This window comes from Fukomys damarensis, unplaced genomic scaffold (genome assembly GCF_012274545.1).
Source record: "Fukomys damarensis isolate Sample0158 unplaced genomic scaffold, DMR_v1.0_HiC HiC_scaffold_29, whole genome shotgun sequence".
In the NCBI taxonomy this organism is placed as follows: Eukaryota; Metazoa; Chordata; class Mammalia; order Rodentia; family Bathyergidae; genus Fukomys; species Fukomys damarensis.
In genome coordinates, this window is record NW_022900941.1 from 5,136,363 (window position 1) to 5,152,725 (window position 16,363).

Below are 16,363 nucleotides of genomic sequence, written 5' to 3' on the forward strand. Positions count from 1 at the left end.
TCAATAAGGTAGAATCTCTCTCTTCTAATTATTAATTTAGAAATGTTTTTTGTCTCATAGAAGAGAGTTGAGAATTGAAAATAGTCTTTTTCTTATGCTTCAAACTAGAGAAAAAGTTTACATGGCTTTTATTTGATATAAAAATCTGAATTTCTTAGCCAGTATCTTTCAGGTCAGAGGATCCAGGCATCTATAGATTTTGATAGACATTTTTTCAAGGTTCCCTGAATGTGCACATCATGATTCAGTCTCAGAACATTAGCTCTTGGAAGGAAACCTTCATCTTTGGAGGTGCTTGTGATAATTTACCCAGCTCATTGTTGTGGTTTTGTCTTTCTCATCAATATTTCAGATTACCAGTTGCTGGGGGAAGATTCTTATCACTGATGGGCCAGAATGATGTGTCTCCTTCAGTGTGGTTGGCACGCTGTATTTTCCATAAGTCAGAGGGGGCATGGGGCCCTACCTCATGGACTGGAAGAAAAGTGCCATTTTTCCAATGTAAGGAGACGTTTTCCTTGTGGAAACACGCAATGAGACTTGTGAGATTGGCGACATTACACAGATGGACTTTTCAAGAGCACTCATACCAGACAAATCAAGGAGTATATGATTCTCAAGCCCTGCTTCCCTATTAACACCCAAAGAGGTATGATATGGCAATGGGACATTCAAGAGCAGATAGATGATCAGTACTTTCTCTTAAAAGCTCAAGATGCACAGTCCCTACCAAGCCTTACCTTCACAAAACAGTCACTTCTGGCTAATCCTATAGTTCCTTTACTCCCAGATCAACCCAAAAGGCCAGATAACACCACATCTGCTAGTGGAGGCTTTAGCTGTCTCCAGAGTTTCTCAATAGGGTCACCAGAAGGTTGTGACTGTGGTTTCTCTGAACAGTAACCCCTATGGCTCCCAAGGCATTGCACTAATTCTGTTCACATCCCTTCTCACCCTGACTGAGTAAGTCAACTTTGTGATTTCAACACAAGATGAAAACATGCCATTTTCTACTCACAATCCTGCTGAAGAATGCAGGCTGTTGGGTCACTGCAGGGTCTGAAGCAGCACACCACAAAAGGACAGGGTCGATCTGTCCAACCAGACTCCCTCATTTTTTGCCAGGCTCTGCTTCACCCTGGCAGGGTGACTTTGGCCAAGTTACTTGGTGTCTCTATGGCTCAATTTCATCATGTATGCAATAAGGTTAATGATATCATTACCAAAGATGATGAGGTCCCAGACGAGTTTCCAACTGTACTGTTTGTATATTAATATTATCCACCTCTGAGCAGTGTTGTGAGTATCAGAATATACATATGCACACACTCACTCACACACACACACACACACACACAGATGTACTGGCTGACAAAAATATTATTTAAAAATTAGCTATTGATAGGGCCTTTTATTTAGATTCTGGGCTATTTTGTTGGGTAGCAAGTTCTGTCTTTAACTGTGACTTGAGTTCTGTTACCCACCACTGTCTGTGTGAGCCTCCAGTCTAGACAAACAAATGTCCAACACCTCACCCTCTTGGTCCCAGCCGTGCCATCCACAGTGAAGCAGCAGAGTGTCCTGACTAAACTAGCCTTCTCTGCAATTTCTCCTGAAACCTCACTCTCTGCAATGCCTCCCTTTGTTCTGCCTATTAAGGACCACTTGAGACCATATATTCAGGTCCCTTTGCTAGTGATTCAGTCAAAGGAGGTCATTTTTGGTAAAAAGAGAAAAGGATTGATTCAAAGCTATCTTTGAGGAGAGAGGAGCTTCAATACCTCACATAGGTGTGTTAGGTTCTTTTATAGCAAGGAGTAATGAGGTGAGGAAATGCAGTGAGAGAGTAGACAGTGCAGGCTTGTTTCCACCCTTCCTGGATCCAACAGCTCCATGGCTTGACTAGGGAAATAAAATTGGACTTTGGGCATCTGGTGCTATCATCTGGGCTGAGGAGATGCAGGGGTAACCCTGTATGCTCTAGGCCTGAGGAAGATTGGAAAAACCTTTTGTCTCTAAAGGAAAAATATCTTATTTTCAAAATTTCATTTTACCTTCCTGGTTACGTAGGCACTCTCACCTGTGACTTCTCCTTCTTTAGGATTTTGGCAAAAAGCCCTGCACATTTATGATTGACAAATCCAGCAAAAAGTGGACTTCAATCATGGCTAAATTACTAAACATAGGATCTTAGGCAGTTACTGACCCTCACTGAGCACTGGTGATTTCCTGCGTAAATGGCAATAGTGGGACCAACCAGCAGTTGTCAAATTTGGGTGTAGGTCAGAATCAGCTGGGGCACTTATTAGATTTCAGGCTATATCTCCTGGCAAGTGTCTGATACAGTAGGTCTGGTTTAGCACTAGTGACTTTGTACTCATAACAGGTTGCCAGGTGAAACTGGGCCGCTGGCCTGGGGGACATACTCAGAGAGCCACTTGGTGGCCTTGTACGGAACTGTCGGGATAATCAAATGATGTAACATTTACAGAACGTTTTCTCAGCCTCTATTGCATAAAATATAACCTTTCCTTTTCCTCCATGAAATGTTAAATAAGAAAGCAGAAGAGATCCCGTTTTGATCTTGGCCCCATCCCATGAGTGCAGGGAGAATGCCATATTGTAACATTTCTCATTTTAGAGTGGGGAGCTCAGATTGTGTGGGCATTGCCCTCACTATGGCTTTTTCTGGAACCAAATACAAAGATTTTCAATTTTAGAGATAGAACTAAAACATATGTATTCCCCCGCAACTTACACTTTTTATATTATCCACTGTTTTTAACAAACTCCCACACACCGGAGGGTTTTTAGCAAGAGCTGGTGATGGGAGGTTATCCAACACACTGCTTCACACTTTCAGTGTTTATAGCACTCCAAAACCCAAGCGAAGAAAGTAAGAATCTTGACCAAAGAGTTTGGCAGATTCATTTTTTAAAAGAAAATGTTTTGGAAGAAAAAGAAAGTGCTATGGAGGGAACAAGCTACATTTCATAACTTATTTGGCTGCAGGAAATGGAATACATGGTTCCATGTTTGATTCACTATTGGGAAAAACTAAACTGTTTGATTTTTAAGAGGATTACAGTGAAAAACCTCCTTATGGTGCAGTAGCATGGACCAGGGGACAGTCCCTGCTTTCATACCTAGCTTTATTACCCTCTGTGTGACCTCCATTTCTGCCTATGCAAAATCAAGGCAGAGACCTTCAAAGATTTCCCAGCAGCACCGCTGTAAGAAAAAGGTTCTTAGGGAATGAGTCCCACATAGACCCTTTGCTGAGTACTAGGCCATATCAGTGTCTGTCAATCTTTATAAAATTTTATAGGTGATATTTGATGGAGGTGGTGTGCAGGGAGGTGTCATTCCCATTATAGTGGCACCATCAGTGATTTTTTTTTTCCTAAAAGGAAGGATCAAGCTGGAAGGTTCAGCAGGGGTCAGGAAGGCAACTGTCCTCCTCATAAAAACACAAATTATATTTGTTGGCAGTCACAGCTGTTCTAAACTCACATTCCCCTCCAGGCAAAGCCTCCAACACTTCTTGCATTCATAAAGGATTTGTTTGAGATAGGAAGCAAGGATGAGCTCAATGACAGAGACAAACAGAGCCTGGAGGGAGATGGAATCCAGTGTCAGGAGCTTACAGGGCACCTTGAGCTTATTTTAATGCCCCTTTTGAGTCAGGTCTCAAGGAACATTCTGAGAGCCCTTGATACATTTTTGTTTCGTCCTCCTGGTTTGACTTCACATCAATAACTCAAATTCCTGGCTATAATGCAACATCTTTCTATGCTGCCTGATAAGTTTAAACCCAAGGAAGGACTGTGGATGGCTCCAGGTACAAACTTGGTCTCTTCTACGAGGGTGCTGGCAAATCTCTAGACCTGGCCCATTCAGGATCCACCCAATGCATAGCACTTTGAATCCCCTCCCTCTTTAAATGGAATTCACTTTGGATACATAAAGTTTACAGAGAATATGACATGTTACATAGTCCCAAAAATGTATGTGGTCTAGCAGAAGACAGAATCACATGTTCGGTGTCACAGACCCACAGTAACATTTCCATGTTAGTGTCGGTTTGTCAGCCAGTACAGAGCAGAACATTAACAATGTTCTTGACTGCAATTTAAGCTTTGTGTGAACTTGCAAAAGTTAATATACCTCTCTGGGTTTCAATTTACTTTTTTTTTTTAGTACCGGGGATCAAACTCTGGACCTAGTGCTTGTGAGGCAGGCAGTCGCATCACTGAGCTAAATCTCCAGCCCCTCATTTTACTTCTTAAAAAGGAGGATCTTAGTGCTTCTATACCCGCAGGGCTTCTACAATTCTTAGACCATACTATAGTACTCAGGAAGATGCAAAATGCTGTCTTATTCACTCAGTGCCTGTGTAAAAGACTGAACCACAGGGAGTATTATAATCAGTCATTCATTGAATGAAACAACTCAAGGAGATTTTTCTCAATGATGGCTGAGAATTGTATCTTACTTCAAGTCCAAGTGATCAGATGTAGCTCATGAAGAATAAGAACGTGGGGCAGAGGCACCATGAGACTGGTGGTCTGACTGGTAGGAGAGGAGTGTGGAGGCACATGATACCTCAGAAGGATTATGAGCAGGGTATGAGGACTGCAAGAAAAGGTCCACTTTGATCCCAACTGCTTCTTATCCTACAGTTTCCTTGGATGTCCTACTCTCCAACTGCCTAAAGCCAATGCTTTCCATTATTTCAGAGCTGCGGCCTGGCTAGTACTTGCCTCTTTTCTTTCAGAGGCCTGAGATTTGCTGATTTGCCCATTATTGACATGAAATTGGTTAAAATCTTTCAATCTCCCAAATGTATTTTGCAAAGGCACATTTTAAACAGCTCAAACTGGACAGAAGCCACCATAATCAACAGCGGCCAGTGACAAGGCAACAGCGGCCAGTGACAGGGCAGCCTGCCTAAGGCCCTTGACAGAGGAAGCTCTTAAATTTTGGGAACATTCTTTGCTCTTCTATGAACACTACCTGGAATTTCTGGTATCTGATTTCTATACAGTAACCAGCACTAAGACAATCTATGTGGTAAATGGGTCCAGCATAAAAGAAACTGGAAGGTGGGATCTCCTTTCCTTTGAAGGAAAAGAAGGATAGGGAGGCAAGGAAGGAGCTCTCTGCTGGTTACTAGGAAGGGCAGGGAAGGAGGTAAGGAGGAAGGAGAGACTCTCATGACGTCTTCCACAGCCTTTCCAGAGAGAATCCCAGGCAAGGAAGGTCACAACCAATTTCTCTTTTGTCTCACAAACCTAGTATCCAGCACCTGGAAGGCAAAGACTTGTACAGACTGAGACATTAGAAACAAAATGCAAAACTCAGAAATCACCTGCCCGTCTAATTCTCGCTTCTCTCCAACAAATATTAAATGTCAATTCAATCAGTATCGAGTCAAGCCAAGTATTTTGCCACAGCTTTCCTTTGTTTTAGAGAAAATGTCTGGTAAATCAAGAAAAACATACCATTTATCCACTAAACTAAAAACAATCCTCTATTATACAATTAACTAAAACACAATTGTATGTAACATAATTATACAAGGCTACAATTACACAAAAGCAATGATGCAGTGTAGATGGCAATGACTTCGTGTAATCAAAAATAATGAAAGCCTCCCTAAATGGAGATTAAGGTATCAAAGAGACCTCATTGGTAAATGTTCCCTGCATTGATCCATGCTTTACAGAAGGCTGTGCTGGTGGACGGAATGGCAAAGTGCCCCTCATTACTGAAGACTGTAGGGGTGGCCACTGGTAGTATTTTTTATTCTGAGACCTTCAAACTAGCACATTTCATGAAGCATGCATTTTATTATCTACTTTTCCAGCTGGTAAAACAAAAAAAAATAAATGAAGTGCAAGAGCCAGGAAGTTGTATGGTTTGTTGATCTTCCCATGTGTAGTGATATTAACACAGACATGAGTGTAAGATTCCACCAAATATGACCAACCATTCCCAGCACCAGCAGGGACCACAATCTGCACAGATGATTTGGATGCCATTCAGCTTTTCATATTTGTGCACTTGCTCTCTACCCAGGCATCTTCCCTGTTCCTGAGTACTCCACCTACTAGACAAATTTGACCATGTTGCATCCAATTTGCACCTAAAGCACGAAACCACTTTCCACGAGTCCACATGGCTCTCCCAGATTGGTCTTGATATGTTCAGACCCAAGTCCACCCCCACACTCACTCGCCATCATAATCAGCTATACTGTCTGAGTTGAAGACAGCATGGATAGTAAGGCATACCACTAATCGCTTACTGCTGAAAAAAAAATGTTGTCATTGTAACCATTACATATAATCGGTTAAAAACCCATCCCTATAGCAGAGATTTTAAATGCAAAATATAGTATTCTGAATTGTCAAAATGTGTACTTACATACCATGCTCCCTCCTAGTTCCATGTTTTGACAGTGCTGTTTTGCAAGATCCCACCTACCGCCATCTTAACCAAGCCCTATGTTGTCTCCTCCTTTAAGATTAAATTTAGTGTCACATACCTAACTTTCCTTGAGAGTCATTCCCAGGGCCAGGGTACTTTGCCCACAACACAGATGTATTTCTTGGTCATTTATCTCACTTTATTTTAATGGAGGATGAATTTCCTGATAAAATATGAACAGAGAAACTCTACCCCCAAAATATAGGTAAGCACTTAGCAGAGAGTGTTCACCCCTTTCATCAATGATACTTGACTGAGGTGAGCAGAATTAGAACAAAGGAAGTCGGTGATAGAGAAGGAACATACCGAATCTTTCAGGAAATTCAGAACCTATGGTTTTTTGACAGTGTGCCCTTAAATGTATAAACTTCCATTGTAAGAGGGATCAGATCCTAGGTGAAATGGAAAGAAAAATGAGCTGTGGCTAGATCTGCAGGTTGCAGAGCAAAAGAGCAGATTCTTGATAGCCAGAGTTTTTTCTCCTCAAGGCCTAAGAAATTATGTGACAGCAAAGATCAGCCACCCTTGAGTGCTGCTCCGCACAGTGCAGCTGGACACTAGCGAAGCCTTGGCTGTAAGGTTTCCAGGGGGCCTGGTGCTTGCATGCTTGTGGTGGAAAGATACCCACTGTAGTGAAGAACGAGATGGCGCAGGAAAGGAGAGAAGCCATCCCTCCCTCCTTTTTGCTTCACTCTTAACTTCAAAGTAATCAAATGTTGTTTATGCATAAAATTTTAATCCTTTCACAAATTTGTATTTTGATTTAATTTGCATATTCCATTTACTGCAAGTCAACATGAAGAGGAACTCCACTAATTTAAACCATTTTTCTGTGGGCCTGAAATCTTTTCAGCAATATTTTCCATTAGGTGACTCAATTATGTCTAATGTGGCTAATGTCGGCGGATCAGAACTTTGCTTAAAGAAAATCATATTTCGAACGGTGAGAATAGCAAGGGGGTAGGATAACAGAGAAGAAGAGACAATAATTACCTGTCTTTGATGCTACACAGATCAATGTGTAAATCACTGAAATTCCCCAGGGAACCTTGCTGAACTGAAATGAGGTCCTTGGGCTGGTTATCAATAAAGATGAGCCTCATGCAGCCTTGGAAAGCCTTAATGGGATTTAAACATTGGGACTCGGTGAGATTGTCGGGGCACCCTGTGGGACAGAGAAAAAGGATGAAGAAGAATGCTGTAACGATCTGTCATCGCTTTGGCGACCTATTGACTGAAGACCTTGAGGCCTAATTATTCTGGTGCTTTCTCATTCACAGCAGTGCACACACTTTTGTTGTAAATCCTACCATCTGCAGGGAGGGGACAGAAACAGTACAGAACCAGAGTAGCCCATCAGTTAATGGGACACTGAAACGTGTGCTGAAGGGATTGAGAGTAAAATTCCATCAAACTTGTTCCATTGTCTTCCTACCGCTAAGCTATGTGCCATTCTTTCACACGGCACCCTTCACTCATCTCAGGGAAGCAATAGGCCTCAACCACTTGGGGATCTCAGCTCTGTCTTGAAGTACACATCCAAATGTACAAGTCGACTCTGAATCACACCTTCAAAGGACATTATGCATTGGGTAAGAAGGGCAGCACAGTAATTATCTGGTTAATTGTTAGCATTAACAGGTTTAGATCCTGAGAAAGGTACACATAGGAACATAATGGTAATTTCGAAATTATGTGCACAGCAAATCCAGGCTTTCAGGATTATGGGTTTAAATGTACATAGTAATAGAAGTATAATGGCACAAGTAAAAGGTTAACAAATACCTTTTTAAATAGTGCTCTTTTTAAAAAATGCATTGCACTGATTTGGCATAGCTTGAAACCAAGGCATAGCTAATTCTCATTAAGGCAGGTAGAGCAATGCAGGTATTTGAGTGCTTGTGTGCTGTATAAACTCCATCTCAATGGCTTTAATAGGTTCTGAGCATATGGGAATGCAAGCTTGAAAACATGGCAATAACCCATAAATAATTGGGAATTATTTCAGCCATCTCTAATAGACAGTCACTGCCCAGCAGCTGGTTAACAGCTCACAGGCATGCCATAAAATGAAGAGAGATGCTACAACTTCTAGTTGGAGCTGTAGAGAGAATTTATGTAAGTTGACTATTATTACTGGAGCTAGTGTTTTACATTTCTTAAGTTTATAAACTATGTGTGGGAGGTTTGTTTAAACATAGTTCAAATCATAGATAAATCGTCCCCATGATCTAGGCCCCCTAAACCCCCTCCAATAGCACTTATTCAAACAATAACGGCTTTTGTGGTTTATCAAATGTTTATTGTACTGTAATTATTCGAAAGCATTTTGGCCAGAAATAAATTCAAGATTGCTTTTCTTTCTCTGTTGCTAAAATAGTATGCAAGACGCATAATTCTACAGTCTGTGAGGTGCACGTGTGGGGACCCCAAGATGCTTCTTCTGACTTTATTTTCATCTCTTTATTTTCACTTGTGGGCCATGGATGACACAAACCTGGATTTGAATTCTTGGTCTACTAACTGCTACTGCTAAGGCTTTGTACAGATTATATCATATCAGCAAACATCCATCCTTTCATTAAATAGGGATATCATTACCTACCTCACAAAGCTTGAACCAAGTGAGGCAAGTCACATAAAATACTTACAGGGGCCACATTAAGTTCATTCTCTTCCTAAGGAAATGTGCTGTTTCTGGGGTGAAGGACAGAGACTCATCCTCCCCCGAAAAACAACCTCAAGGGGTCACTCCACACTGGTTCCTTCCCAGAAGATATGAACATGCATCTTACACTTATTTTCATTTACAGCCTTAACCACATGTCCTTGAGAGCAGAGAAATGAGTGAAATATCCTAGAGTTTGGAGGTAAGAGACATCAGAAGTAAACAGCCTGTGTGTGTGTGTGTGTGTGTGTGTGTGTGTGTGTGTGTGTGACGGGGGCATTGCTGCAGTATATAACTGTATATATGTCTCTCCAATTCCCTAGTAGAAATAGAATTGGTAACTATAGCCCAGACCGCAGTCCATGCCTGCAATAGTTGAGACCAGTTTGTCCATTCCCTGCCATATGGCAGGTGCCATTCTGTGTGTGTGTGTGTGTGTGTGTGTGTGTGCATGTGTGCGTTATGCATATGTAGGTGTGGGGGGTTGGAAATTGAACCAACAACCTTGCACATGCTTGTTAAGTGCGTCACCATGGAGCGACACCTCCAGTCCTCATCATGGAAATTTAAATCCTGCTCTCACTGAACTCTGAAGCAGCTCTGCAAGTGAGCTTATTCTCTCCTTTTCCAAGTGAGGGATTTAGGGGACTACACAGCAGGGTTAGCCGCCCACTGGGGTTAACTCTGCTTCAGAGATAGTTTCTGTAATATACAAAACTGATCGAGAAATCAGATAGCATAATAAGATAAACACATTCAAAAGACCAAAATAAAATGTATATGCATATATAAAAATGCATTAGATGCTTAATTTGTTCCCATCAGTTTACTCTTGTATTTTTGTCACTGAAACATTTCCAGGATTCAGAGACATCAGAATCAGGCCAAATCTGCCACCTTCTCCACGTGGAGCCTCCTACCTCCTCCCCTTGCCAGATGCCCCCATTTCAGGGGTGAGGGTTACTTCTGAGAGATGGGAAACTGATACCCAGGCTCAGAATGGAAAGTGGCAGTGGGAGGACCAAGACAGCAGGGCAGCCTGGCTGTCCCCTCATCTGAATTTTCCCTCTTGTGGGAGCTGTAGACACTTAATCCACTTTCTCTCACTTTTCAGCTGAGTTTCTCCTTTCCGATGCGATCACAGAGCTTGGCATAGCTACAAAAACCTCCTGGTTATGTAACACCAGCTCTTCTAGCTGAAGTACTTTTCTCCCTCAGCATTGGCCTAGATAATTTATATTTGCACAGCTGTGAGAGATTTTGCTTCTCACTATTTTGGGCCTGAGTGTGTGTTTGTATGTGGGTTGGGAGAACTAACTGACAAAGCAAGAATCATCCTGGTGAAAATAACTGCCCACTGCCTGCTCCCCGCCCAACATCATCTTCAACTCCCAAGGCTGGAGAGTTTACCTCCAAAGTAGTAGTCACTTCCGGAATAAATCTGTACCCGGGTGAGGTCCTGAGCTGGGGATGCCGCATCATTATCCAGCGTGAGAGCAATGCGGCTCCTCCTGGCATTGACGCTAACCGAGTGCCACAGGCCATCATCCAAGCTGCTGCCTGCAGGAGAAATGGGAAGGGTGAGCGAGGGGATGACGGATCCGGCGGTCTGGAGCACGGCGCTGGTCTCCCAAACTCTGCGGCTGGCGTCTTCTCAGACCGACCCCTGTCTCTCTTTGTCCGAATCCAAACCCCTGGCTGACTCAGGAGTCTCCTTTTGCTTCCATTGCATTCAATTCTCCTCTTGGTCCTTCTGTTTCTTTTTAAGCGACTAAACCATGTCTGATATGTTTGGGGTAAAATTAAAAGTGAAAATACAAAATGTATAAAACAATATATATCTATACCTATGTAGAGAGATAGATAGATTTACATATTTCAACCAAGCACAGAACATAGGTTTATCTATTGATGTGTAGTTGCAGAGGAAAAACATAAAACAAAGAAGCAAACCTCAAAATGAGTGTAGCATTTGGACGGTGGAGTGATAGGCAATTTTATTTTTCTCAGTCTTTTATAAAAGACACTTACAACTTGTTTCTAGTGACCCTAGGCCTCACGCATGCAAAGTAACTGCTCAGCCACTAAGCTACATCCAGGAACAGCAAGCTTTTTTTTTGAAGTGGATGAAGATGAAGGAAGCTGGAGTCCTAGGATGTGCCGGGCAGACAGAGTCTATTTTCAGTGAGAATGCAGATGGGCTCGTTCCAACTTCTTTCCATATCTAATTCCATGCCATGCTGTTAGTGACCAGTCTTCGCAAGACTCTGACTAAGCACCTGCAAGTATTATCAAACCTACTGAGCATCAGGGAAAATTGTGAAGGAAACTACTAGGGCACTGGGAAGGCTTAGGGACACTCATTATTCAAATGTCTTTTCTCCCTGTCCCTTTGTCCCAGATGTCTTTTGTCTTACTGCACACTGCCCTCCTGACCTTACTGATTATGGAAACTTCCTTGGGAACTAACCATGAGGGTCTTGATTATCTCTGAAAACAGCCTCCTCTGCTAAAATTCCATGCTGTTGGTGTGAAGTGCTTGCCGGAAGGAAACAGTCTCCTTAACTGATAATAGACACGAAGACGTCTCTGCAGTGTACAGAGAGCCACAGATTGCTTCACTGGACAGTCCCTTATCATGTCTTGCTATCTGTGAAGCTGCCTTTCTTCTCATCATCTTAGTTATCCCACCTAATGGAGGGGGACGCTGACTGTACTTAAAGCTGAGGTAAGGACTATATCGGAGGGAATGCAGGATAGCTCGGGCCAGTCAGAAGCAAGCATTGATGTTACCTAACTTGAATGCACAGAACAGAAAGTACAGTGGTCACTGGAAAGGACTGTGGGTAGGAACAACATGTGGTCTCCATCCCAGGGAAGCACATAGTTAAAAGGACTAGACACAGGTGAAAAGGGTTAATACCATCCTTTGAGTTCAGGCTAGTGGGATAGACAAGCAAGCTCATAATAACAGCAATGATAGGAATAATAATAATAAACACCAATAATAACAATAGCCATGATTATGGGTGGAACAGTAATATGTGGATAGAAATGAAAGAGGTGTAACTCCTTGTGAGGATCTCAAGAATGTTTCACAGAAATAACTGCTCCTGAGGGGAAGGTCTGAACATGCGCCGGTTTGTAGCTCAGGGAGCAAGGGCTAGGAGAAAGAGACACTATACAGAGAAACCAGTGTCTAGAGGAATAAGCAAGGAAGATGGGAGGATGATCCACCATCCCGGAGCCTGACGTGTCAGGCCAAAGAAGGTTTTGGACAGAATCCTTGACACATGATTTTGGAGAGCGCTCTAAGCAAACCAATTCCATCAGAATTTCTGGGGAAGGGCCCTGAGCCTCTTCACTGTTTTTCAAAAGCTACTTGGGTGATTCCAATGTGTAAAAAACACACTGCGGACTGAAAATGCTGCTTTAGAGCATGGGAGTCCATGAGGGTCTGCACCTTGAGAAGGACCGGACAGAAGGTGCATATTCAAGAACTGTTTCTCCTCTGAGAAGATGACCAGAGTGGGAAATGGTGAAGTCTGGAGGCAGAGCTGGTGTGGGATCTTACTTGAGTTACAGCAGGGAAAAAGCAGAGTCAGAGGTGGATTAAGAGCTGTTTCAGGAGGCGAAAGAAGCCAGCTGTGGTAGATCCTATAGGAGCCACACCTAAGGTACTTGGTAGTAAGAAAGCACTGACAATCGGAGCAGAGATCTTCAGGCTTAAAGTGGTAGATGCAGGGCTTGTGGCCCTGAACTCTCAACTGGCTGGGAAAGCTGCCCAGAGATGAGCAGCTCCAGGCACAGGCCAGCTGCGTTTGCACTAGGGCATCTGTGCCCCGTATGCTCAGTGCAGCCCAGATGCAGGAGTCTGTCTGCATTTTCAGGCAGTTACCTTACAGCCTGCTGCAGCCCTGAACATGTGCCTGGGGTGAATGGTGAACTCACAGGCTTCTCAGTCTGGTGGCCCCATTTCCCCCAAGGGGCAGCTGTCTGAGGAAGGGTCCGGGATTTGGGTCCCGGGCATAGGGACTCTATTAATGAGGCAGAGCCTCTGTCAGGTGTTTCTTAGTGATGAATATTTGACTACTTTGGGAAACATTCGGGGGCATAGCCAGCTGCAGGACTTTCATTGTTTGCTCTCATTTGCATACCTGTTTGAATATATCTGCATAAAATCTAAGATTGTATTTGAAAGTAAGCTATAGACTGGGCTGGAAGGAAGTGAGTAATTAGTTCAATATATAAGGTCTAAATACTCCCTGAGGGACAAGTGCCCTGCTAGGCCAGGACATAGTAAGAAAGAAACTTGCAAGAGGTGTTCCATTATTGGAAGTCCAGCATCCAGGCATTTACAGGCGAAACTGGCCTGAGAAGAAGGCTACTGGGTAAAATCAGGAGAGCAGAAGCCTTAGCTTATGTGCTGCTTCTGGCCCTGCCTCCTTCCTATACCACCTTTGTATCTCTCAATTACTTACAGAGAGTTCTCTTAGTTGGGTCTTTTCTTTCTTGCTTCTGTTTTGTTTTGCTGTTTGTTTTTTTCTGGGGGGGGGTGTCTGTTTTTCCTTTTGGTTGGTGCTTTTCCTAGATGGTCTTCATTCCTTACAGGCGTAGCCCTTGTAAAAACCTCAGCTCTTTGGGGAAGCAGGTAGCTATTAAAACAACAGGTTTTTGTTTTGTTTTGTTTTGTTTTTTTTAATGCTGGAATCTCCAGGGATCATTTTCAAGGTGCAGTTCCTTGAGCCCCACATGAGGCTAAGTCACATTTGTGGTGGTGGCCCCAGGCCTTGGAAGGCTCCAACATTCCCCAGAGATTCCTTTGTGTAGCTAGGTTGAACAGGTCTCCATTAAAGGTATTAAAAGGGGAAGGGAAGCTACTAGAAAAATCTATGACAAGTAGAGGGCAGCTGAACCTGGAATTGATTCCAGGGCATGTGAAATGGCCTGTTCCCTTTAAAAGTCTTCCTTTTCTACTGGGGGATTCTTTTCTACTTCATTGTGTTAATGGACACAAAATTACAGCCCTAGAGATTTTCCAAGCCTTGATTATTAAGAAGACTCACTAAAAAGTACAGGTTGGAGGGCTATTAATTATTCACAAATTAGGGAGAATCAGTTCTATCAGGTTGCTTCCCTTCCAAACCTCCTCAAGATAAATATCATTAAAACATAGAAAATGTCATGCGTATACAGGAAAGGAATACTCCTGAGGCCAGGCTCACCTGGATGGGAAACCACTTCTGGAGCAGGACATTTGGGGCTACCTTTCATCACTAAGCACCCACACAATTTAGGATCTGAGGCTTAGATATTTCGATTTAGGTTCTGGATGAAATTTGGATGGTAATAAGCATAAATCTCTGAAGTGAGAAGAGTTGTTTATCTCCACCTCCCAGACTGGCAAAGAATAAAGGCTGACTATACATCTTTGGGCTCAAAACACAATGCCCCCCAGTATCATGCTGAATCCTTGAACAAAAGAGCCCAGGAACAACCCCCAAGGAAGAGCTCTCTGAGTTTCTACTGCCCTCCTGGCCTTCTTCCTCCCAGAAAGACAGTCATAAAAACCATACTCCCTCTTCCTTCTGGAAAGTTGTAGAAACCAGAACACTTTCTCCCCAAAACAAGCCAAAAACTACACAAAAGTTGCTTTTCCCCCTCATCTTTTGGAGATCCTCACTACAGGGGTCCCAGCCAAAACCTGGAGAGAGCAGAAGCCATGCACAGACTCTGAGCAGAATCTGAAAAGACAGGCATTCCCCCCTCCGTCTGCTATCATTAGATCCTATAATGGTAACAGGCTTTGGTTCAATCACATTTCCACATCCCTAGCCATTCTTCATCTAACTTAAGCAAAAAAATATTTTCCCTAGGTCTTTGGGTCTTTGTTTCTAAAAGCTCCATGTAACCCACAAATTAGATTTAGTAAATTTGCCATGCTTTTCTCTCTGGTTCAGCTGCCTCCTGCCAGTGATCACCAGTGTGATGGGTGGGGAAAAGGATCATATTTTATGCCCCTACTTGATGTTAGTGAATATAGAGGAAAACAGGCAATTTCATATGTTACACAAGGCAAAAAGCTTTCAAATTGGAAAACAATAAAGCAACAGTTGTAAAAAAAAAAATCTTAGTTTTTGTACCTGGGATCAAACTCAGGACTTTGTGCTTACAAGGTAGGTATGGTGCTACTTAGCTAAACCTTATGCATGTCACACATCATTTTTCATGACATTTTGTTCTAGAGAATTACTCTTAAAATAACAAAAGCTGAAGCCAAGATAGATGGCCAAGATACTTCATGGTACTATTATTTATGGCAACAAAAAAGTAAAACTGTCAGTATTTTTAGCAATAATGAGTTAGTTTAGAAAAGTGACGTGCACCTGGCATGGAATACAATACATTTATGAAAAAGTATCATTTCCAAGAATTCTCCTGACATCCTGCTAATGGGAACGTCCAGCTAATCAATATATACCGTGGGTGTCTCAACCAGGAAAGAGTGACATGACTTAGAAGGATATAATCACACATAATTTTTGTATCTTTTCTATTGAAAACTGGAATTCTCAAAGTTGCTAAAAAGAAAATCCAAATGTTTTATAATCACTAAAATAAAAGAAACTTAAAAATTTATCTCAGTTGAAATAAAGGACACATTTTGGTCTTTCTTCCCTTTTGTGCTTGTTGCTTCTCCCAAGCCCCGGTATTGAGCACAGGGCGTTAGTATGAAAGTTTTCCACAGAGCGACAGATTGTCAAAGTGAGGAATCAAATCCAGACGTGAATGGTTTTCTCTGTGATAAAAGGAGTACAGAAAGGGACACTTTCCTTCCATGCAAACGAACACTGGAAACACAGCCTACTGTGAAAACAGCTAATAACACACACTAGAAGGATCGAATGACTTTAAATGCATGATTTTGAACAGTTCCCACAACCTCCAAGTAAAAGTTTGTTGTCCTAAATGCATAGAGAGTGACACAGAAGATGGGAATATGTCCCTGAGGTCACACAGCTACCAAGATGGAAGGCATCCAACACCCTGGCAAGGCATTTTTTTGCCCTCAGACTGCCAGAGCTGGTCCTGCCCTGCTCCTGGAATCACTTTGACACATGAATGTCTCTGCAAAGCTATTTTCTGATGATGATTTTGACTTTGTGTTTATCTTTATTTCCTAAGAACTTTATATATATATAT

General features: G+C 42.4%; 1 protein-coding gene across 2 annotated transcripts in view; it reads right to left on the reverse strand.

Annotated features, from left to right (window-relative positions):
- Window positions 1-16,363, reverse strand: part of Cntnap5 (contactin associated protein family member 5) — an 801,158-nt gene that overhangs the window by 331,520 nt on the left and 453,275 nt on the right. For both annotated transcript variants that reach the window (XM_010637689.2, XM_010637692.2), the window contains exons 9-10: window positions 10,571-10,720; window positions 7,486-7,657 (exon numbers count right to left, since the gene is read on the reverse strand). In XM_010637689.2, the coding sequence (XP_010635991.1) occupies window positions 7,486-7,657; window positions 10,571-10,720 (322 nt within the window). The remainder of the gene's footprint in view (window positions 1-7,485; window positions 7,658-10,570; window positions 10,721-16,363) is intronic.